Raw genomic sequence first — 22,634 nt, 5'->3', positions numbered from 1 at the left:
TCATTAAGATTTATTATTTATGAGCCTGTCCCACATCTTCTTGTGTTAACTGGACAAAAAAAAACAAACCAACCAACCAAACCAAAAAACACTAAAATGTTGAATTCAGGGAGTCCTAAACATTTTGAGAACCCAGATTTTCTTGAGAGGGGAAAACATCCAGGGGCAAATGGACCCTTGAACTGCCTGGCTGCTATGTCAGATTGTCAAGACAGAAAATGATACAAATGTGGGGGTTGTTTGCCCTGTAGCTTACCTGGGTCTGAATGCCTAGCCAGTTAAATACATCAAACCCCACTTTGGTCCTCAGGATAAGCAGCCCAAGAATAAATTGCATTCCTATTCCTGAAAATACTGGTCTCCAAGCAACCTAGATGGACAGAAAAACAAAAACAGAAAAACCAACCAAAGAAACTCCTTGTCATCTAAAGATATAATAATTTATTTTAGATGTTTGTTAAAACAATGTAAGGGGATATTTGACTATGTTGCAGGATAGGAGCAGCTGTGAAAATAGGTTGTAGGAGACTTGAAGCATGAATCGGCTCTCCTGATTTGAGAGCTCTATGAAGTGGATAACTCCATCTAAGATAGCTGATCAAAGCCTGGCTTGGTAAGTGTGGACATGCACATTTCAGTACCATAGAAAACAAGTAACCAAATAGTAGGAAAAGGATAGTTCTTCCTATGCTAAAGTTTATAGATTAAATAGACATACATCAAGGCAGTAGAAATTATTTTCTTCCTTTAAACTGGAATGGAAACATCAAAAAAAAGAAGAAAGTAACTGAGCATGTAGATTCTTCACATATTTGGAGTAGGAATACGGAGATTTTTCCACAATTTGTTTTGTGTGTGCTTGAGTAATTTCAACTCTGCTTCTGTTCCTCAGCTTTAAAGATCTTTGATACTTGCAAACTATTCACAGTTAGATATTGCAATTTATAAGACATAAAGGCAGTTGGAAAAACCATGCCTGCCTATGACTAGTGCCTCTTCACTATACTATAGATTTCTGCTTTGCTGCCTCAGAAAATATCTTTGTTTTGTGAAAATTGAATGTTATTATTTACAAGGCAAAGACCTGAGATGGCACTCTCCAATTTATTCAGATGATATTTGAATAACAGAAGCCAATTAGGTTTAATAAGTACCTATGGGAGAGCGCAAACCACTTGAAGTACGTGAGTTTACCTCAGTTGGAGACTGAGTCCCTGCTGAAGGTGCTTTTTCTGTTAAGAAAGCCTTAGCACTGATGCAGGAGTGTTGAAAAAGTTTTGGTAAAACTTGGTGACCCGGGCAATGGATTAGTCATTAATTTATGACTGATAAAAGTATGCACTGTATGCTAGGCATGCACACAAGGGTAAAATCTGAAGTGGGAGTTGTGGTGGCTAAAGTAACCCCTTTGTAATATCACAGCAGTACAGAAAGGACGTCATCTGGAAAATTAAAATAAATGTCATTGACAAGCCTATGGGAGTAGGTTAGAGAAAATGGAAGACCTCAGTTTGGCCTCAGCTGCTGCCTTTGCAGTGGAAATCAAACTTGTGAGAGATTTAGAGCAGCATAAATGAGGGAAATGTCTCCAGTTCCACGTGTTTTGCATTGATGTGATGACAGTGTCCTCAAATAAGTGCTTGTGATGTCCTGAAGACTGCTGTGAACCTCCTGAGAGTGGAAAGCATAGAGCAGGCCTCCCTCATCTTGCACTGATACTCAAGGAGGAAATGTGTTTCAATCATTTGCATCAGGGCTGGAACAAAGGACAGGCAGCAGACTCCCAGAATAGTGAGACTCAGATGCTGGTACAGCCCCACACCTGCTCCCCAAGACACCAGAGCAAAATTAATTTCCTCAGAAATTAAATACATCACTGGGCTTTGGTAAGCCTAAATTTTGATGTTCATGGGTTTTCCATTACTCTTGCTGAACTCGGTACTAGCATAGAGAAATAGCTTTTGAGACATTGAACCAAAAAAAACCACAAAACCCCAAAAGAACCATTAAATACTTACTCTGGTTGGATATTTGGAAAAGATAAACATCAAGAGAACATACAACACAAGCCCACCAAAGGAGATCAGCTGGTGGGATCCTTGTTTTGCTGTGTCAAAGATGAGCCAGCAGATGATAGCTATAATAAGAGCTGCACACAAAACCCTAGGAAAAAGAAGAAGGATCAGGCATGGCATCCTGAAGTAGAACAGATATTCCTTCCCCTCCCCACAATAGATGTATCTCCGTATATGAATTAACTCTGAGTAATGTATTAAACTGAAATGCGTGACTCTACACAAGCAGGAACCTGCCTTTGCTGATGCAACATTCATTGGTGGCATCCAGAAGAAAAGTCCTCCAACCATGTCTCCAAAGTCAGAGTGTGGGGGAAACTCAATAAAGCACAAGTTACTCTTGTCTAGGAGTTATCTCTGTTAAATGAAGTGTGAGAAGATACCCTCCTTTCTCCTCCATCCTCCTTTACCTTCCCCGTGTTCTTTATTGAATCTTAGCTCCAGGCAAGGCGGGCTGTGTTTTTTTATGAATTGCACTCTGCTGTTTACATGGTGGATCCAAACTGCAGAGTGCAGGTTATAAACTGTTTACTTCTTTGTAACTGGCTGTAGTCTGTTTAGAAAAATAACTTAGCACAACAATTTCAGCTTTCTCAGAAACAGTGACAAGAGCCATGAGTGCACCTGTGTTCAGTGTTTGTATGGTCTCCAGTGTTACAGAGCTATGTTCAGCTTGCATATTGAAGCCTGAGAGGCAAAGAAATACACCATCCACTTACAGAGAAGAAAACTAAGCTTAGTCACAGTTCTCTAATGTTATTTGTGTCTAACAGTTGTTTAGCTTCTACTGATTTCGGTGGTATATAGATACTTATTTTTACCCAAAATGGTTAGCCATTGCATGGCTGAATAACATCTTCTACACCTGAGACACTTTCTGTCTCTTGGAGGAATCCATAACCTAGTTAAGCACTTAACCTGTAATATGTACAATTTAAGATTTGTAGCCCAAGTATTATGACTGCCCCTGGCTTGTTCCATCTGCTCATCAGGGCTCTCCTGTTCTGTTTGCTACTTCCCCCAGAGAGGCTGCCAGATTGCCTAGTGCAGGTGTCTGTGTGTAACTAGTCTCCAATGTGGCTCCCGAGCACGACCACAATCTTTACAGCATCTTTCTTAGAAATTTCTGCTCCTGCAGCAAACATTTTGAAATCTTATGAGAAAATTGGGACATTTCCCTGAACACAAAAATACTCCTCCTTAGAGCTCTTTCTCTCTGATAGAAGGTGACCTAGCTGAGACAGAAGGTAGCTGCCCAATTTCCCTTCCTTTTTAATGAGAATTCATTTGGCATTTACTTTGGTCTATAAGCCTCCTTTAGCTTCCCATTTTCCCAGGAATAACTTAAATATTCCCTATAACTGCTCAGGAATTCTTGGAGTAAGTATTTACCAGTTCGAAGGTTTTACCATTTGTCTACCAGATGAATGTCTATCATCTCAAATAAGGCTGTATGATCTTATTATGACACTAAAAATGTCTGGCTTGGTTTCATTCCTAAAGGTCAATTAAAAATTGCTATGTGGATATGTGAACAAGTAGTGCCTACATAACACACACTGATCTTTAGTAGTCTGCATATGTTAGAACTAAATTTTTTATGTATCTCATAAAATTGTCACTCTGAGCAAGTGACAATAAGGCACTTTCTGGCTTGCCTAATGAAGGCAGGCTACAACACACCTGAACTATTATGAACATGCTCTTTTCGAACCCAAAACTTGTCCTATCTGAATGTGAAGATTTCTTTTTTACACTTTCTGGCAAGATTTTTGATACCTTGGTATTGTATTGCAATCTTAAAAGGTGTACCTGACATCTATAAACTGGAAAATATTAAATTATTCTGTACGTATTCTTTGTTCTTATTGCAATTTGTATGATTGATCCATAACCCTGTGCTTATGGGTGTCTAAGGTGAAATAAAACTGTAGGGGTAAATTGACTAATGCTTTGTCTTTCTGCATAAATAGAAAATAATTAATATTTACCATTTCAGCCAAAAACACTGTTTCTCCAGATTTTGTACTCCAGCGGAAAAGTATGCAGCAATTCTGTCTCCATACTTAGCTATTAAAAAATCCCAGCAGATGAAGGAGATGGCTAGGACAGTGATGATAAAGAGTGGGAAGGCTCTCTGAAAATTCAAGCTGCAGGCTGCAACGACTACTGCCAAATATGCTGTCACAGAAACAAGAATATGTTGGTGAGTTTGGTCTTTTTAAAAACAGAATCAAATCTCAAATGTAAAGGATGTGGTTAAAGTTAGGCCTGTCTTTATCTTTTGAGTGCATTTTTGACCCTTGGCCTAAATATTGAAAAATTTTGTTTTCATACATAGTGTTTTTACTTATGATATGCTCATTGATATGAAAGGTGGCTTTCAACCTGTCGAAGCAGATTATATGCATTGACCAAGACAAATTCATATCAAACACGTTAATCACTTGGGAAAATCAAACATGTCTACAAAACTGCCTTTTCCTGTGTAAAACCTGTGAACAATGGGCCTTGTTCCTGCTTTCACAGGAAGATGAGTTTATCCAATAAAACTAGTAGAAGAAACACTTAAAAGCATTCATCAATTGCCTGATTTGATGGCCCTTTTGAGTAACTGGGAAGCTTAGAAGTAGTTTACTTCATAAAGTAACTGTGAATTGATTTGCCATTTTGCAGGTTCCTTGCAAATACATGCAGGCCAGTGAAATATTCAGTTCTTGTAAATAATAATCTGATTTTGTCTAGGGCAAATAAGGCAGAAGAGCTACTGAGTTTTGTAAGGCAAGTTGGTTTTTATGGATTTAACCATGACATATCTGTAGAACTCACTTTTTTGAGCCAAGATATGTCTGTACTATGACAATGCAAGATGAGTTTATGCTAGGAGGGCAGGATATTCAGCATGCAAATGACCCTTTTCTAACCACTTATGATATGCTGATACGTATCACACAGACATATTTTACGTCTTTATGTTCTCAGTGCTCAAGTAGGAAGATCTCAAAAAGAAGCTTGGTGAATTGGAAGAAAACAAACCAACCTAGTGGTTAATTAGGAAAGGGACAAAGAAGAATATCTGAATGACTTTGCAGTGCATACTGGCATAAACCATATTTCCTCTAGCAAACATTTGCTGTGGATATCAAGTGATATGGGTCAGAACAGAAAACTTCCATTTCTAGCCTACTGACTTAAGTTCAGTCCAAGTTGATGCCTGACTTTTTAATGTGATTTGTGCATGGTTTTGGGCAAGTTCCTGGAACTGTAATTTAACAAGCCTCCTGGAGTGGGCTGGTAATGAAGCAGACGCAAACAGAACTACCCTTTCATCCCAAATGTAATTGCTAGTCAGAGTTGAAGCATGATGCAGGAGCAGTGTAGCAAGATCTGTGCTTTTGTTAAGTTTGGGAATGAGTGGAGGTTTTGTGATCTGGAACTTTCTCTGAGTCTAAATACATTTTTATCTTCTTTCAACTGTATTCTTTAAGACAAGAGTTTTTGTGTAAGATAGAAGACAGACACAGTCTATAATCTCATAAAGGTAAATAAATAAAACTTTACCTTAGGTGTAATACACTATACCTGTTGTTAAAATTCCATAGATTGCATAGTGAATTCTGGTCTTATGTTTCTTGCAAAATTCACAGGCTTTATTATATTTCTTTTCTAAATGTCTAGAAAAATGAAACAAAACAAAATCAAAAATAATAAAAAAAACAGAACAGAAACTTAGGACGTAAATAAAAATTTAAAAAAAAAAAAAAGTAATTTGCATTGGAAGATCAGGTTAAATTGATTAAATATTCTCTGTTGAAGTAGGCTGCACTTGGTAAGACTTAAAATCATACCCCAAAGTGCCAAAGAAAATTGTGCTGACATCTGCAGAGCTTTTTGTGGGGACTCCTTTGATTTGATGTGGGACATGTTGTCACCGTTTAACCCCAGCCAGCAGCTAAGTAGCACACAGCAGCTCCATCACTCCCTCCTAACCTCCAGTGGAACGGAGAGGAGAATTGGAAAAAGTAAAACACACATGTTGAAATAAGAACAATTTCATAATTTATATAAGACAATGATGATGATGATAATAATAAGTAGTAGTAGTAGTAGTGGCAGTGGTGGTGGTAGTAGCTGTAGTATTAAAGTGAGAGAGAGAAGGATAAAGCCCACCATCCACCAACTGATACCCAACCCATCCCTGAGCAGCAACTTAGAGCCCAAGTTGGCCCCTTCCAGCCAACTGTGCCTAGTTTCCATAACGAGCATGATGTGGTGTGGTATGGAATATCCCTTTAGCTAGTTCGGGTCAGGTGTCCTGTCTCCGCTTCCTTCCAGCTTCTCCTGCCCCTCCTCACTGGCAGAGCAAAAGACTGAAAAGTCCTTGGTCAGGGTATGGGCTGCTTAGCAACAACTAAAACACTGGTGTGTCATAATTCTTCTCAACCAAAACACAGCACAGCACCAGCTACAAGGAAGAAAATAAGTTAACTACCCCAGCCAAAACTAGGACACAGGTCAAAAAGAAAATCTGACTATCTAACTGGTCAAAGTTAGAAGGCCAATTCTGCTCACCTCTGAAGTACAACTCTTCAGAGGTCTATTAATACGGTTAGTGCATACTGGTAAGTAAAGATTCAATGCTCATTACTAGATCCATAAAGATTGTTAATGCAGCCAGCCCAACACCGCAATGTGTAGCAGTAGTAGTTGTAAAGGCCTAAAGCTGCATTTGTATATGCAAAATAACCAATATCCATCTAAAACCTCATTACAGTGTGTATAGATTTTTCTGTGTATTTGAAAAATTGGTTGTTAATTAAATAAACTTTTCATATATGATTCATCATTTTATGGAAGCTAAACTGATTTATTACATTTGAATGTTTTATCCTAGTATCTGTTCTTCCACTTACTACACAACTTCACTTCTCTCTTTTCTCATCTTGCTAAGGGTAACACAGAGTGATTTTATGAAGTTTGGGGAAATTTTGGGAAATAGCAGCTAAGGGATTCAATTCAATATAGATTTCCAATGTTAAGCATGCTTGGTGATGTGGACTTATTTCAGTTACAAAAGCTGTAGCTAGGTAAACACCCTTGTGTATTTGTGCAAGCTGAAAAAGAAATCACAGCTATAGCTCAGCTTTTCTAAGGCGGTGGCTCACACCCTACGGTCTATAAAGGCAACGTTATATAAACTGATTAAGTTAAAAGAAATTTAGATAAACAAGGAGTATTAACTTAATTCATATCAGCACTCAGAACAGTAAGGCAGGAACATATCCCTTCACCAGTGCAAAAAGTAAAAGGGTTTCTGGCAAGTCTTAATTTCTTCTGGTATTTCAGTTTTAGTTCTGGAAATTCCTGTTGCCTCACAGATCATAGCTTATTTTTTTAGTTGTAAGAACATGAGGTTATCTACCCAATCTCAGCAGAGATTAGCCATAATAGGAAAAGAAAAGGAGACATGAGAGACAGATGCTTGAATAAACCAAGAGGTCCTTTATCAAATTTACAGTTCATCCATCAAGCAGAAAAAAGGGAAAAATATTATCTACTGTTAATGTTACTTATGAGTCTTCTGGGATTTAAAATTGTTATTTTAATATTGCAACTCATTGTAATCTCTTCTTTGCTGTAACATCTATTTCTCCCTTGTTATTTATTAATTTAGGTGGTATCAGGGTATTTTAATGTTGAGGCATATATATGTCACAAATATGCAGCTGTTCTGAAAGGAAAGAGTACTTCCTAAAAGCCAATCCTATAGGGTTAAAGTGAAGCAAGTTGGAGAAACATATCTCTTAAGCACATTTAAAGTTGAACTTCAATGTGAATATTTGTATAAACCAAAATTATTTTTGCTTGCGTTTTGCAACTCAAAAGCTTTTCTGATCTGCAGGTACTCTGTAAGTGAATGTCAATACCTTGAATGCTTGTTATGAACAGCAAATGGCTGTATAAACATCAAATGGGCTATGCCTCAGACCACAGGCTATCTGTACTATCTGTTGAAAGAAACCGATGACATTCAAACTGGAAGCACCCTTTGTGAATATCCCTTTTGAGACGTACAAGGAAGACATTAGGTCACATTAGTGCCTGCTTTTAGAAGCTAATTTACAAAAAAATAACTTAGTAAAGTTGTTGAGTTATAGAGCTGTCAGGTGCTCAAGATAAAAATAAACCCAGACAAAGCAGAAAACCAGCTACAGAACTGGAGAGCGCAGAACAGGCAGTAGCCTGACTGGAATCAGAATAGAGCAAATTGATCTTCACCTTACAGCCCCGGCGGAGCTTTCACTGCCAGAAGGAATGGTACCTGCTGCTGATGGAAGAACAAGGGGACCTTGGGAACAGTAAGCTCTGCGAACTTTATTTATCCCTCGGTTCTTCATGGAAGTACAAATGAACAAAGATGAATAAAAAGCATACAGGCTTCAGCCCTACACCAACTCAACCCATCTCTGTGCAGAGGTGCCTCCTGTTGAGTGACACCTATGGGCCCATGTTTGAAGGGGAGAGACCCCACTAGCTTTGTACAGCCAATTGTGTACCAATACTTACCCATGCAGTTAACATAGTTGTGGGGTAAAGCTAGATACATGCCATTGGAGAGTCTCATCAAACTGGGATGTTTGACCTATCAAATCTCAGCCTTTTTTTTTTTTTTTTTTTTGCTGGACAAGACTCTAAATGTTTTAAAAAAGGAAGTGTTTCATGAATTGCTAAAGAAATGACAAGCCTCCAAAGAACAGAGAGGCAAAATGAAGGAATATTTAAATTACTTCTAAATACTTTTGCTAGATTTTTGAAGCAGTATTTCATGCCATTATATAATCAGTAAAACTGATCATACTAACAAGTCCAAGTTCTGTATGTAAACATCGAAAGCATAACTAAAATCTTTACAGCTGCTTCTGTATGTAAGTGTGTACAGGCATGACATCTTTCCAAGCAGTCCCATCTGAGTAAGACAAACTGCTATTTGAGATATCGAGTACATGAGTTGCTCATAGAAAGACAGGTTCAAAACTGAAATGGCGTGCTGTCATATGAATGAATATGAAAAGAACAGTATGATTTCTATGAAGGCTTATATGAAGATTCAATATGACAGAAAAATACTAAGACATTAAAATAGTATTTTAAATTTTATTTTTTAATGTCTTATGCATGGTTTGTAGTTTTCACCAATAAACAAATCCTCAAGTAAAATGTAGATGTGTGCTTTCACGTGAGGTCACCTGACACCAGAATCAATGGTGTAAAAATTCTGCTCCATTAAACCAGCTTTTTTACATCTCCTCTCCTCTCCCCTCACTTTCCCCTTCTCCCTCTTGTCTCTTTTTCTTTTTGCACTGGGATAAATAGGTATGCAAACTAAAGGCCAACAGTGAATCTTTAAATTCCTGACAGAAAGTTTAAGACCTCTCCTTGAAAAAGACTTTTATGGAAACATCAGAAGAGTAATTAATGTAGAAAAGGAAAAAAAATCTTGCTCCTTTAATTTGAAAGGCTTTAGAAGAATCGTTCTACCATCACACACGTCAATGGAAAGGTGTAATGATTTTAAATACGTTTCTGTATTACTCAATTGCTAGGCAGTACAAAGGTGTGTTTAGAACAAGGGTATGGCAGTGAAATATGGCAGCTGTCACTCCAGAAGCACAAACACTGGCAGCTTATTCCTTAGGCCAAGGTGAAGTGAGTAGAAAAATTACTCATCCAAAAGACATTACCCTTTCAAGCGTGGTTGCTCATCATCTACTGAGTCACGTTTGTTTTCATGCAGATCACTCTCAATATTGATGTATTCATCCTCCTGGAAAACAGATCAGTGCCAAGGCTGTGAGAGGGGTGCATGCTTGATGAGTAAGGCACAAAACCCCAGATCCCTGCTGGCAGACGGCTGAAGCAGTGTCAAGGCTTTCCCATCTGCACTGAGCACTTGTCTCCAGCTCTCCTGTCTGCCACCAGCACTGTGATCAGTGTTAGGCAAGCCCAGTGGTTAGACTGTGGCTGTGAACTTTCCCAAGCCATCCACACCATTTTGAAAGGGAAAATAAAGGCGGGGGGTGGGGGGTGGGAGAGGAATATCAGTTAGTGAGAGCTAAAAAGAGCATCATACAGACTACCACTGCATACATGCTGAAAGTGAGAGCTGCAGGTAGGGGTGGTAGAGCTGTCAAGTAGCCAGCTTGCCCAGCACCTCCTGTTGATGACCCCCACTTTTTGTTGCTTCTCTCTTTGCAGAATTTTAATATGGTGGAAATTTTATTTATGGAGGATGGTTAAATTGAGAGGGGAAAGGAACTTAGTGTTTTAAAAGTTTATCTAAGCCAATAAATCTGTTATTAAGAAAAGCTGCTGAGGAAAGGTAACAGGTAACAATCCTTTAAAGACAGCTAGAATCCATTTGCTATCTTTGTAGCAGAAACTTGACATTTTCATCAGAACACACCTTTATACTACCTGAATCCACATAAGCCTGGCTGCATTAAGCCTTTTGAACAACTGCAGCCTGACCTCCACCATGATAAAGGACTGTCCTTGGGGCAGCTAGGAACAGCACAGCTCCTGAAGTCACTCAGCACATGCCATGCCCACCTTGCATTTATTTCCCCGTCCCAGTCCTGAGGGACAGAGGGAAAGTGCCTATCCCATGCGTACATACCTCCACACTTGTGGCAGGGCCCATGGAGGGCCTGGTGACACAGGGCAGGTAACTGTTGGATTCAAAGGAAGCAGCATAACCACATATCGCCCTTGAGCCATGCTCCCATCTCATCATTTTAATGCCGTGCCAGGCCTGCCCTTGGGTGTCCCACCAGCACCACGGTGATGGCAGACAGCGTTTCCACAAACTAGTGGCCTTGTCCTGCTCTCTGGAGGGGAGCTGGCCTCTTGGTATGCAGCCAGCTGGGGTGGTGACAGGTTGCAGGTGAGCTTTCCTTTTCTTTTTCTGTCACTATCATTTGCACGAACATCATTCCCCAAACTGCTGTGTGAAGCAAGGCTCACCACGGACCTTGCCTTGACCCCTTGCTTCCATCTGGCTTTCCTGCTGCAGATGCCATCAAAAGTCCTGGAAAGGCCTAAGTTAGTTCCTAGTGAGAGACCTGAACCAGCTCAAAGGCAAAATTAACACAAAATGAGTAATAAAAACGTTTCAGAGGAATATGTACATAGAAGCTGCTACTCATTCCCCTAGGAGAAAGCTCAGCGTGACACGTACAGGAGTCTCAAGTCCTCTTGACTGCAGTTTTTGAAGGAGGAGAGGGGGTGGAAGCTGTGGAACTGCACTGTAACTTATGGCTGCATTTTCACTAACCTCAATTTCTATCTCTTTTTGGTCTTGACTGTGAAATAAAACAAACCTGAGAAATACAGATGTTGCCAACTGGGAGCATTCTTCTCAGTGGCTGTAGGAGGTGGGCTATTTACCTGAGTGACATTGGGTGCTGATAGTATCGTTTATTCCTGGGCTTAAATTTGGGGTATACTGCATGCAGCTGCTTATCACAGATTTTTCAACTTACATTATAAGTTAGGAAAGCCCAGCCCTCCAGGTTGAAGAGCCATGCTTTCATGTGAAGCCTTAGTTACAGCATGCCTGGGAAACGGTCAGTGCGAGTATATGTATCTCTACTACACCTGCACAAAGTAGTGACTGAACACTTTCACCTGAACCTTTTAAATGGGAAGCAGGATTCTTTGACTAACATGAAGCTTTCATCAACTGCAACTACTTTTCTCTGTTTTTAAAGTTTCCATCAGTTCCTTTTATTCTTTTTCTTTTTGACATTTTCCTTTTTGTTGTCTTTTGAAGAGGAAGGTACAGGTACTATCTATTAACCATCCTGTCTGAGGATCGCGGATCCTGGTCTAGTCCATAGGAGTGCATACCAGAACAGTCCAAGTGGTCCTTTCCATCATTGTAAGTCTGGAATCACTTCAGTTTTGAGAACAGAGGCATTTCTTTAGCAGCATGTCTTTTCTGCCTTTGGTTGTATCAAAAAACTCCACTGGAAGACGCAAAAGAATATCCACAGCATCAGGAAAACTGTTTCTCACATGCTGCTTCAAGGACCATCACCAAACTTGGCAAGTAGGTACGTTTCCATGTTACATGTTACAATGGGGGAAATTCTAGAAGTTTTTCATAGAACTTTTAGGGTATCAGGTTGCAAATTGAATGTGGATTTGAAAATATTAATACATGACACTAGTAAAATATCTGTGGGTATTTTTAACCTGACTTCCATGTCTTCATAGTAAGCTACTCACTATGGTGGCTTAAACAAATGTACAGTCAGAAAAAGGCAAACTGGAAGTGTTTCTTGTGAATTAATCTGTATTGTATTCTCCTCTTTTTTGTCTGGTGAATTGTAAATCAGAGCTGTTGCCTCCAGTTTGTGTTTGTCAAGAAATTTTCCTTATTTTGAAGAACAGGTATTTAATAAAATATATGCCCTGTCTGACTGAAAGATTGTGTCATGAAATCCAATGTTTCCAGCTTCTCTTTCTCCCACTCCTCAGGAAAAAAATGCTCTGTATCAACTTGTCATCCATGGTATGCTCTCCGATCACTATATCTGATGCCTCTTTTTTATCTTGTATAAAGCAGTTATGATATTAGAAAACATTTTTCTGAATCCTCCACATCCTGTCAATTTTCCATGTTTTTTCCTAATTTCTGAGAACAGACCTCGCTTCCCTGTCAGTTTATGAAATTTAAATCAAATTCAGGCTTTCTAAAAGTATATATCTTGGAAGTATCATCATAGCCAATTGCTGAAATTGAATGTGAGGTTCATAAAGTTACATAAGATTATTAAAGAAACCCCCCAAAACCTAAATCATACCTGGTTAATATGTACAGTTTTCTTATTTCCTGAATTCTTCATTCTCTGTGAATTATGTCCAGGACCTTTCATATTTGTAACATCCACACCTTTACAGTCGCTCTGGGGTGTGACAAAACCAGAAAATGTATTGGTTCAAATAAAAAACCAAAAGCCTTTCTCATATGCAGCAAGAACTGATTTATACTCTGATGCCTGTGCTTCTATGTTTCAATTAACTAATACAGGGACCCCGCAACTCAGTGTACAGAGCTCAGGTGTTCAAGTCCTCATGCTATTACACAAATCTGCATCTGCCATGGGTGTTGCTTAGCTACGGTGAATCTGCTGTTTTCTTGACCCAAACTCATATGTATCCCCAGTGCTCTGCTTTGCCTCAGCACTGGTTCAACAAGTTTGCAAAGATCTAGCCCTTCTCCCCACCAAGGGCAGAAAGGCCTATCTGGGCCTTCCCTGTTAGTACCTTTACTCCACTATATATGCTCCTTATGCATACGCAGTAAATACGTATTTTTTAAAAAAGATGCCCTTCTACTGCTCTTGGAAACTCCTGGAGTGCCTTTAAAGAGAGCCTTACTGCATTAGTTGTAGGTGGTATACCTACAGAGTTGAAGACATCCATAATCAACTCCACTATTCCTACTACTATTATTATTATTAATTAATTATTAGTTTTCTTTTTCTTAATGTTTTGAAGTGTACATTATTTCTTTATAATGATCCTTGAAGGGCTGCTTCTTATTTTGGTTTTGTAAGAAAGCTTCTTAAACTAAATGTTAAACAATATATACCCACAATTGATATAAATGTTTCATATTTCAGTGGTTTCTTGCGGCAGCAATTATGATACAGTCATTCCACTGTGTTTTATTGCATGAAGTATCTCATTACTTACATGGTAATAAAACAGGTAAATGAGTATCTACACTTAGCCTTCTCAGAAAATGATCATTTCCAAATGAACAATATAAAAATGAGCTTAATCATAGTAAATTATAATAAAGGCAGGAATTGGCAGTACTACTAGACATAAATTAAATTTTGCCTTTTAATGGAAACATGACTGTAGAAACAACCAGGGCACTTCCCAGTAACATATGCTCCTTAAAGATGTTCTGCCTCTAAACTTCACAAAAAATTGGTTTCGGTAAAAATGTTTCTGCAATCTTGTGTGTCTGGTGAAAAAGGAAGGAGTTGCAAGAAGCAACACCTGCTGTGTCTGATAAACCAGATGCTGACATATCAGTTCCCTTCCTTCTAAGAGAAGAATGTCTTTGCATTCCCTTCAGAGGAATGTATTTCTTTATCAAAAGCATCTCTGTTACTCTTTGCATTCTAACCATACTGCATTAGGAGTCTGTCATAGCTGTCCCTGCAGTCAACAGTGAAAGCCTCTACTGAACTCTCCATAAAGTGCAAAAAACCATTCATCGCAAGAAGCAGTGCTTAACTGTAGCATTGAGATATATTCAAAAGAGAGCATAGTGAAGATGAAGTGGTTCAGTTCTGTAATTGGCACACACCCGCCCCTTGGATAGTCTCTTTGAAGTCTGAGCAAGAAAAAGCAGAGATGTCTTAGAATTTTTTTCAGCAAACATGAAACCCAGTAAGCACCTATGAAACAACTGCTGTCTACAAACAGTGGAAGTACAGAAATTGGAAGAAACCTCTATGAGTCACTTTGTCCAACCCACTGCTCACCTGTAATAATTACATAATTTCTAGAAAATTTAGTTAAAATATATGAATGTATGAGTAATGTAGCAGAAATCTAGTAACAGCATGATGTGATTGATAGGACTCTAAACAGCCCACACTTCAGAATGTTATATTTGTGTTATTTTCTGCAAGCATAAACCCCACTGATTTCAGCTGATTATACCACATTTCTGGTATATTCCAGAATCTGTAGAAACTGGCTAACTATTATTGATAACAGGTTTACTTCAGTAAGAGAGTACTGTTGACTAAAGCACCCAATAAATGCCATGAAGCTGAGTAATTTTCTTATATTTCATAGTTGATTCTTCAAGTACAATGTCTTCAGCCTCCTCTTTATACATTATTTTTTATTTTGTTTGGCGAAAATGCATGTTATTTAACCTTATCCCTTGGGGAAAAAAAGAAAAGAACAAAAAAGAAAAAATATTTTTAATTTCTTATAAGAATAGCAATATTTAAGTAATAATAAATAAAACCACCTATTCCCTTTTCCTGTTTGCTTAGAGTCTGAGTTTGCTGAAGGAACATCACACCAAAATGTCAACCTGCCTGTTTTTATCACCTGCTGTTGCAGATTGCTACCAAAGCACCAAGCCAGAAAGCTTCATTTGTACAGTATCCTTTTCCACCTTCCTGGAAATGTCTGTAGAACAAAACACTACAACAGAAAATGGGAGTTCAAGCCTTAGGAACTATAGCTAGCATGGCCCTTATATGAGTACACACCAGATCCGGCAATATGCCATGTCACTTCTGAACCTACTCAGTCTGTAGTGTCATAAGGAAGCAGGAAGTTAAAACCAAATAAGAGGAGCTTGGAGGGGAAAATTCTCTTCCCATTAGGCCACACTTGAAGTATTACAGAATCGATCCATCTGTTTTGAATGCTAGCAATACGAAAAGTGTTACACAGTTGTGCTTCTGATTTCACACTCTTCTGCACTTTTACTGATTGAAATTTCCTGCTTCTAAAATACTTGATTACATGGCAAGGGCATGGGTACTTGAAAGTGAAGTGCTCTTACAATGTTTGTTTAGTTCCCTCTAGATGAGCAGTTCATTTGCCAAGTTTTTTTGCACCACTACATTCTTTGATCTTCCCTCCTGTGTACTCCCAGCCTTTTGAAGGAGGGATTGGTCTTGCTAAAAGGGTGTAACTTCTATGACTTACGCTTTTAACAGCAGCGCATGCTTTTAGAGTAGAGGGGTTTCCACCCCTGCCAGTTAGTGATGAAAACAGTTTGGCTATCAGAGCATCCAGACAGCTCCTTAAACTGTTTATGGTTTAAGAGTGGGTCATTACATTAGCTTTGGAGATTAGAATCAGGGTACTTAAGGAACTCTGTGAAAAAACACATGCTTCAAAGCAAATGTTTTAAGCTACCAGGCTAGATTTCATTGGATTTCAGATTGCACTCAGTCAACTGAAATGCAACCGTATGGTTCACTGTTCAAAACTTTGCTATTCTTTTAATATTCAGTGTAATTGAAAACCATTCATCTAAGTTTTCCCCCATGTATTAACTTTTGCTAGTCAGTGTCAAAATTCTGAACCAGTAAAAGTGCACTTTAAATATGGATGGAAAAAATTTTTGATCAATAATCACAGCATTCTTAAATTCCTGTCAGATTATAAAATTCAGTGTAAGGGCTGGAGGGATGAATGCTCTTATCCATGTGTTACACTACAGTAAATGAGCTGTTGAGACAGAAGATAAAAGACATGTACTGCCAGATTTAAATTCAGCTGGATAAATCTTCATGAGGTGTTTTGAAATGGGTTGTAAATTAGCCTCACCTACCTCTGAGTACACTAGTATTTTCTTTAAAAGCTTAAATTATCAGTCTTGAGTGGGATAGTTGGATATTATCCTGAAATGCCGGATAAACAGGTTAAAATGACAGACCGGCAAAAGCCGGCCATAAAAAAAAAAAAAAAAAAAAAAGGAAATCCATTTGCTCTCAGAACAAGTAAAATGCATCAGAGGCAGAAAGCAAAAGACAGAAAATATAAAAAAGAAAAAAAGATTTGCACATTCCTGAGAAGATAAAATGGTGCACGTGAGCCCCGCTGTTAATGACATTCAAAACATCTATTGGTGGCAAGCAGAAACACAATGAGGATGACAAAGACAAGAATCCTAAAAATGTTTTTTACAAGGAATGTTTACTTAACCTGAGAAGAAAAGAGCTTAAAGGCACAACTAATTTTCACTGCTTCCTGTAAGAAAAGGGGTAGTATGTTACAGTTAAATTATTAAAAAACCAAACCAAAACCTAAAAAAAACCAAAAAACCCTGAATTTAGAAAGCAAGTTTCAAAAATGTAAAAAAGGACTGCATACTTTCCTGTGTGCATCTGATAAGAGTTACGCGGTGCAATGCCTTCCTAGTTTCCAAGAGAAATTACAGCAATTATGGAAATGAAATGTAGATTCTTAATACTGCCTATGGTCTTTAATTAACCAACCAGACAAAAGTATCTAGGAAGTTCTGGAGAATGGAGATAAACACAGAAATATACGGCATTTTTTATGACATGTTATAAGCTTGTTTGAATGAAATGGAGTACAAAAGCTGTGTATGTTGTAGCAATACCAAAGTCCTTATGTAGCACGAGTAAAAGGCAGAATTTTAACAGGCATCCTTCCTCACGTCAGTTTCTTAAGAGCACGGTGTGCTCTTCTACAGAAACAAGTACTGACTGTTTAATGCATCATAACATTGACAACAGGGGGTCGTCGAACAATAAATATTTATTAGCTGTTACCATTTTATGTTTATGTCTGAGTTCCTTTTAAAAATCAGGGATTTTTTTCATCCCACCTACCATTCCTTTTTATGAGCCAGCTCTTATCATTCCTTGAGGAGTAAGTGTGAGTTGTTGTTTAATGTCATCATTAGCAGAGATCTGAATCATCAGAACTGATTAGTTAAAATCTTTGTCTCTTAAATGATGGTTATACAAAGCTAAGTAAATCCAATCTCAGTTTTAGGGTTCCTGTTAACTGTTGCAGGTTTTCTGAGCAGGAATTCTGCGGGCAACAGTAGTAATCTTCCAGCTAGTGCCATAAGGGAGAAGTTAACCACACTGAATGCAAGAGACACAATAGTGTTTCTATACATTGCATATGACATTATTATACATATAGATACAGAATGTATTACATTAGCATGTAGACACTAAACACGGACAATCTTTGGAACAGTGATGAGAGTCTGAAGATAAAAGTTTAGGTTCCTTACATTGTGTGACATAATTTAAGGGGATAAAAGACAAACTCCTCTGTATAAACAGTGTGGCAATCTGTTAATTCTAGCCTCTGTGATACAGTTAAAAGCCTGTTTCACTAGAAAATCCGTTTGCGTGGATGTGTGTGTTTAAATATCAATAGGCAATGTGAAACTGAGAAGTGCTTAGTTATCCCCCTCTGATCATTTGTATCGCTAGTCAAAGGCAGATTACCCTTTATTCAACCTCTTCATCCCTTTTAGAGTGCCCCACAACAGAAGGCACAATGCCTCCCATTCTTGACATTATAAATCTCCGTTATGATTCTTCATCCATCATTTGTTAGACTTGAGCTGCTTTTTTACGCTGAAAGCTGTTTCCCTAACTTATTTACTTTATAAAACAAACTACCTACCCCGGGTTTACTTTGTCCCTGTCTTATTTTTTCTATCTCTTTGTGTGTTAATCATTAAATGGCTCAGGTACATCTGAAAGTACCTATGGAGTGCAATCCCACATCGATACTACAAATGGCTTAAATCCAGAACACTTCTGTATTTTGTGGTTTAGGGAAGATACTCATAGCTTGATTCTACAAGACACTGTATTTTGGAGGAAGAAAAGCATTTAATCTTTCTGCAAGAAACGTTCAAATAGGGAAAAAAAAAAATGAGACTGCTGTCTTCTCTGTGACTCCTACTGTGAAGTGATTTATTTTTCTATACACATAAGTATTTCCTTCTGTGTCTTATTTTCTCTAGGGAGCAACTTATATATTGAGTCGGAGAAAGACAGTGTAAGGGTAAATGTGAATAATTTTATGGTGTTCCAGGAAAAAAATTAACCAGAAAACCTGATTCAGGCCCCAGGTTTCGTTGCTGCACAGTATTCCTGATTTGACATTTGCATTATTTAAATAGGAGAGGATATGTGGGCTCTTGCAAACTTCTGCAGTGGGAAGGATGAAGCACCTGGGTTTCCTGCATATTGCCCAGGTGAGCTAGCTGTGTAAGGCAGTGTACTAACCCGAATCACTGCACTGTTCTCCACAGACTGCTGAGGAAAGAAATGATTTTCAGCTTAGGTACTGAGATTCTGCAGCTAGGGAAGGACTTCTTTACTTCAAGGGTTTGAAGGCAGAGACTTTTGGAAGCTGACTTCACTATCTTAGGCACAAATTTTGTGGGAAAAGGCAGCAAGGATGAAGCCCTCTCCTATCACATTCACTTGCACTGAGGGAGACCCAAGTTGAAATGCTTTTGGCTATCATCCCTGAAGCACAGATGCATTTGGGGGCACTTTGATTACCCAGGAGAATGCCCGAACCACTGGGCTATTATGTTTTAAGAGAGTTATCTGTTTGTCTACTCTTGAAGCTGCCCTACTTAGCATGAATTATTAACTGTTGACTGGAGTAGGGACTTGTCCCTAATTCCCTTACATTCCACAAATATTCCCTGATCGGCAGATTATCAAATCAATCTATTGCTTCTCTGTCTCTATAGCCCAATGAATAAATATACAGAGCGGTTGGATGTCACTGGTGTTACACAATATTCCACGTGCTTAGCATTCACAAAGACCTTTCTGTGTTATTTGAATAGTGTCTGGCTGATATTCACACCCACTATGTGCTACTTTTCCTGCTAGCTGAGCTAAGGGCCGGCATAGGGATCTGAAGCTGCAGAGAGGAAGGGGTACTTTGCTACCGCAGTGCTCTTCAGAGCCAGGTTCTCTGACCTGTTCTACTTTCGGCAACAAGTACAGTGAACCAGCCTGGATATGGGTTCCCTGCCTTAATTCTTATTAAAGTGCAGGGATACTGGGCACTGAGAAACATAACTAACTTCTTAACAGTTTTTGGTGCTTCCATTTTTGAAACCTTTTTCAAAAATGGTTGTTAACATTACTATATATGCACAATACGCAGAACTTTCTGGGTTAGCGCCTTACCTCCTGTCTGTGCTCTTCTTGGAAGCAGGAGACAATTGCACTTATTTAATGTATGGAAGAAAGAAGATATGCCACATGTGGTTATGTAAATATTTTTCTCATATTATTAATATTGATTTGATGAGGTGTATGTCTGCTGCATAATGATGACCTCGTCTCCAACAGAACTGTGAATTACCTATCCTCCTGAAAAAGCAGGAACTGATATAGCAGATGGGAGAGGTGGATGAGCTAGTTCTGAGACACATCAGCCTAGGAAATATTACTGAGGAGGCTTTTCAAAGACACTGGTATACCAGGCAGCAGACGAACAGTAAGAGGAGCCTACTTGAATGTGTCAGTTGTGCTCCAGCCTTGTACTTTGGCAGGGTATCAGTGCAAAGCATGTTGAATGTTGTAAAATATCTGCAGGCAGAAGCAGAAATTGCTACATCTTTTTTTTTTTTCAGGGACTGAAATAAACATTGTTCATTGCTTGTTTGTAAGTCCTTCAACTTCCTACAAAGCAAAAGAAACCACGCTTACCTGGAAGGCCAAATTGTGCACTCCTGAGTGATCACAGGTGGTCTCCTTCAGCTCCATGTGTATAGTATGGGCAGAAGAGCTTTGGGTAAATGTTGAAAGATACTTGCACCACAGGGCAACAGCAGCCAGCACCTTGTTAATCCATCCACAGGTCGGCGAGTATCACTTGAGGTCTAGTTAGCTGGAAACACTCTCGGGTTGCTCTTGCTCACTCAGGACTCCACCTTCTCACTCCCTTGGCACAGCCCCTTTTGGCCAGTGTGGCAAACTGCATTGTTTCCTTAGACAAGAAGGGAGAACACCTGTGGGCCCCAAGAGGCCGATATATCCGTGGGTGATCCCAAAGGCAAATGTGTGCATTTACATGACACACACTTGGCTTTCGACACTTGCCTGGGGGAAGATCTTCCACACCCAGACCTTTGAGAGGTCAGCACAGTTTTTGTCTTTTTTTTACAGCTATTCTCAAGTTACAGTTTCTGTGATGTTATCATGGCTCTATTTTCATGGTGGTTAGAGACTTCATCTAGCCAGAGAAAACAATAGAAAATTAACAACTCAGAAACCTCCATAACAAACAGCGGTTAAACATTTTCAGATGGCATGTCAAATCTGATGGCATAGGGTCATTTGGATGTCTGTCCTCAGATTACTCACTTTTAAATAACAGTTTTCTAATACTTTCCAGGCTTGCTATTTGCAGAATGGCAAAATTATGTTCTTAGAACTGTCAGTTGGGTCTCCTACCCATGGTTTTGATTGCTTTTGGACTTTTGTCTTTACAGCTTGTTCTGTGTAAGTTCACTGGAAATAGTAGCACTGTCACAGACGTTAATGTCAGAATTTGAAAGAATATAAATTTTGTCTTCAAGGACAACAAAAATTAGGGAATGTTTTATTTCTCTGAAATACAGCAACATAGAGTTTTGTACACATTAGGTGCCTTAATTTGTAACTTTCTGCATGGGGTTTGTAAATGTCATGAGTTTTGCCTCCTCCCGTGATAAAAAGCAAAAATTATACCCTGTTTTAGGAATACAGACAGAATGAACCAGCATGACTGAACATATTCTTGGAAACAAAGAATAGTTACATGAAAATTAAGAAGATACATCCTCCCAACTATGCTTAATTATATTATAAATCATACAGTTGCAATATATGATCTCCGATCTCTCTTCATAACTCTTGCTCAAAAGGGAGACTAGGGTGTTGTGTTTTTTTTTCTTGTGTGTGGGTTTGGTTTTTTGTTTGTTTTTCTTTTTTTAAAGTAAGGAGTGCATGACTCTTAATGATATACTCTGTTTTTCAGTGTCAGAATCTTTTTTGATGCCCCAGGTTTTGAAAGCTTCTTTGTTGCCATTTGTATTTGCCCTGTGAGTAGAGCAATTTCTGCGAGTAATTGCTTCTCCCTGCACGTTAATCACCAGCAAAAATACCTGCAAATCTCTTTAGCAAGTTTGATATAATTGTCTGCTGATTACTGCATACCTCAGCTGTTTTTCTCTTCCTTTCTTCCTTTTCTCCTCTTGCCAGTTTTGGACATGCTTTTTTACTATCAGAGTGAAGAGGGCAGAGAAAATAAGACAGTGAATGATTTTCAAATCAGCCCATTCAATGTTAAAATCTGTAGTCTGCATTTGCATGGATGGGAGAAAGTTCTACCCTGCTGACTATGCCAAGACACAAGTATTTCCTGCTATTGTTCCTATTCTTCTGACAACTTATTAGATCATTTTAAAAAATGGTTTTCTCATTGAAAAAATACCAGAATAACACCAACTCAATCATTTCAGTGCAGTTTCTTCCTCTGAATTATATTTTACATTAGAAATCTCAGAAGATACTGAAAACAAAGCCATCTACAGATTCAAGACAAATCCTGAACCTACTGTAGAAAGCATTAAATATGCCATTTCCCTGTGGACAAAGGACCATGTAGTTAAACAAAACGTTTACTTAGTGATAATTTTTGTAGGGACCAGCCAACAGCCTACTTGTTTGATTTTCAGCAAACCCCTTTCCATTTCAGGTTAGATTAAATACTGACAGGAGCACATAAACTCTCAAGAAATGTTATGTCTCTGAAGGATATCACATCCTGCCATTTCAATTGATAAGAAGACTGGACAACTGTTTTCCTCTTATGTGATTCTCCAGCTACAAGAAGGCATTAAAGAGCCATACTCTAAATTTTAGGGTGTTTTTACAACATAGACTAATAGTGCTAGGCTCATCCTATATGTGTTGCCAAAGTTCT

General features: G+C 38.6%; 1 protein-coding gene across 5 annotated transcripts in view; it reads right to left on the bottom strand.

Moving 5' to 3' along the window:
* Nucleotides 1–20,526, bottom strand: part of SLC28A3 (solute carrier family 28 member 3) — a 65,489-nt gene extending 44,963 nt beyond the window's left edge. For 4 of the 5 annotated variants that reach the window (XR_008970504.1, XR_008970506.1, XM_057396491.1 and 1 more), the window contains exons 1-7: nucleotides 20,375–20,526; nucleotides 12,944–13,045; nucleotides 9,818–9,900; nucleotides 5,658–5,749; nucleotides 4,067–4,256; nucleotides 2,019–2,163; nucleotides 257–370 (exon numbers count right to left, since the gene is read on the bottom strand). Coding sequence is in view for 2 of the 5 variants with exons in the window: in XM_057396491.1 (XP_057252474.1) it covers nucleotides 257–370; nucleotides 2,019–2,163; nucleotides 4,067–4,256; nucleotides 5,658–5,749; nucleotides 9,818–9,900; nucleotides 12,944–13,045; nucleotides 20,375–20,431 (783 nt within the window). In the remaining 3 variants the exon portion in view is untranslated. The remainder of the gene's footprint in view (nucleotides 1–256; nucleotides 371–2,018; nucleotides 2,164–4,066; nucleotides 4,257–5,657; nucleotides 5,750–9,817; nucleotides 9,901–12,943; nucleotides 13,046–20,374) is intronic. The other variant, XR_008970505.1, reaches the window with a different exon arrangement.
* Nucleotides 20,527–22,634: the final 2,108 nt, after the last annotated feature.

This window comes from Pezoporus wallicus, unplaced genomic scaffold, assembly GCF_028554395.1.
Source record: "Pezoporus wallicus isolate ANWC-B61680 ecotype Strahan unplaced genomic scaffold, APGP_CSIRO_Pwel_v1 contig_2776, whole genome shotgun sequence".
In the NCBI taxonomy this organism is placed as follows: Eukaryota; Metazoa; Chordata; class Aves; order Psittaciformes; family Psittacidae; genus Pezoporus; species Pezoporus wallicus.
The sequence above is the reverse complement of the archived record's forward strand: the minus strand, read 5'-3'. Positions and strand labels throughout refer to the sequence as shown.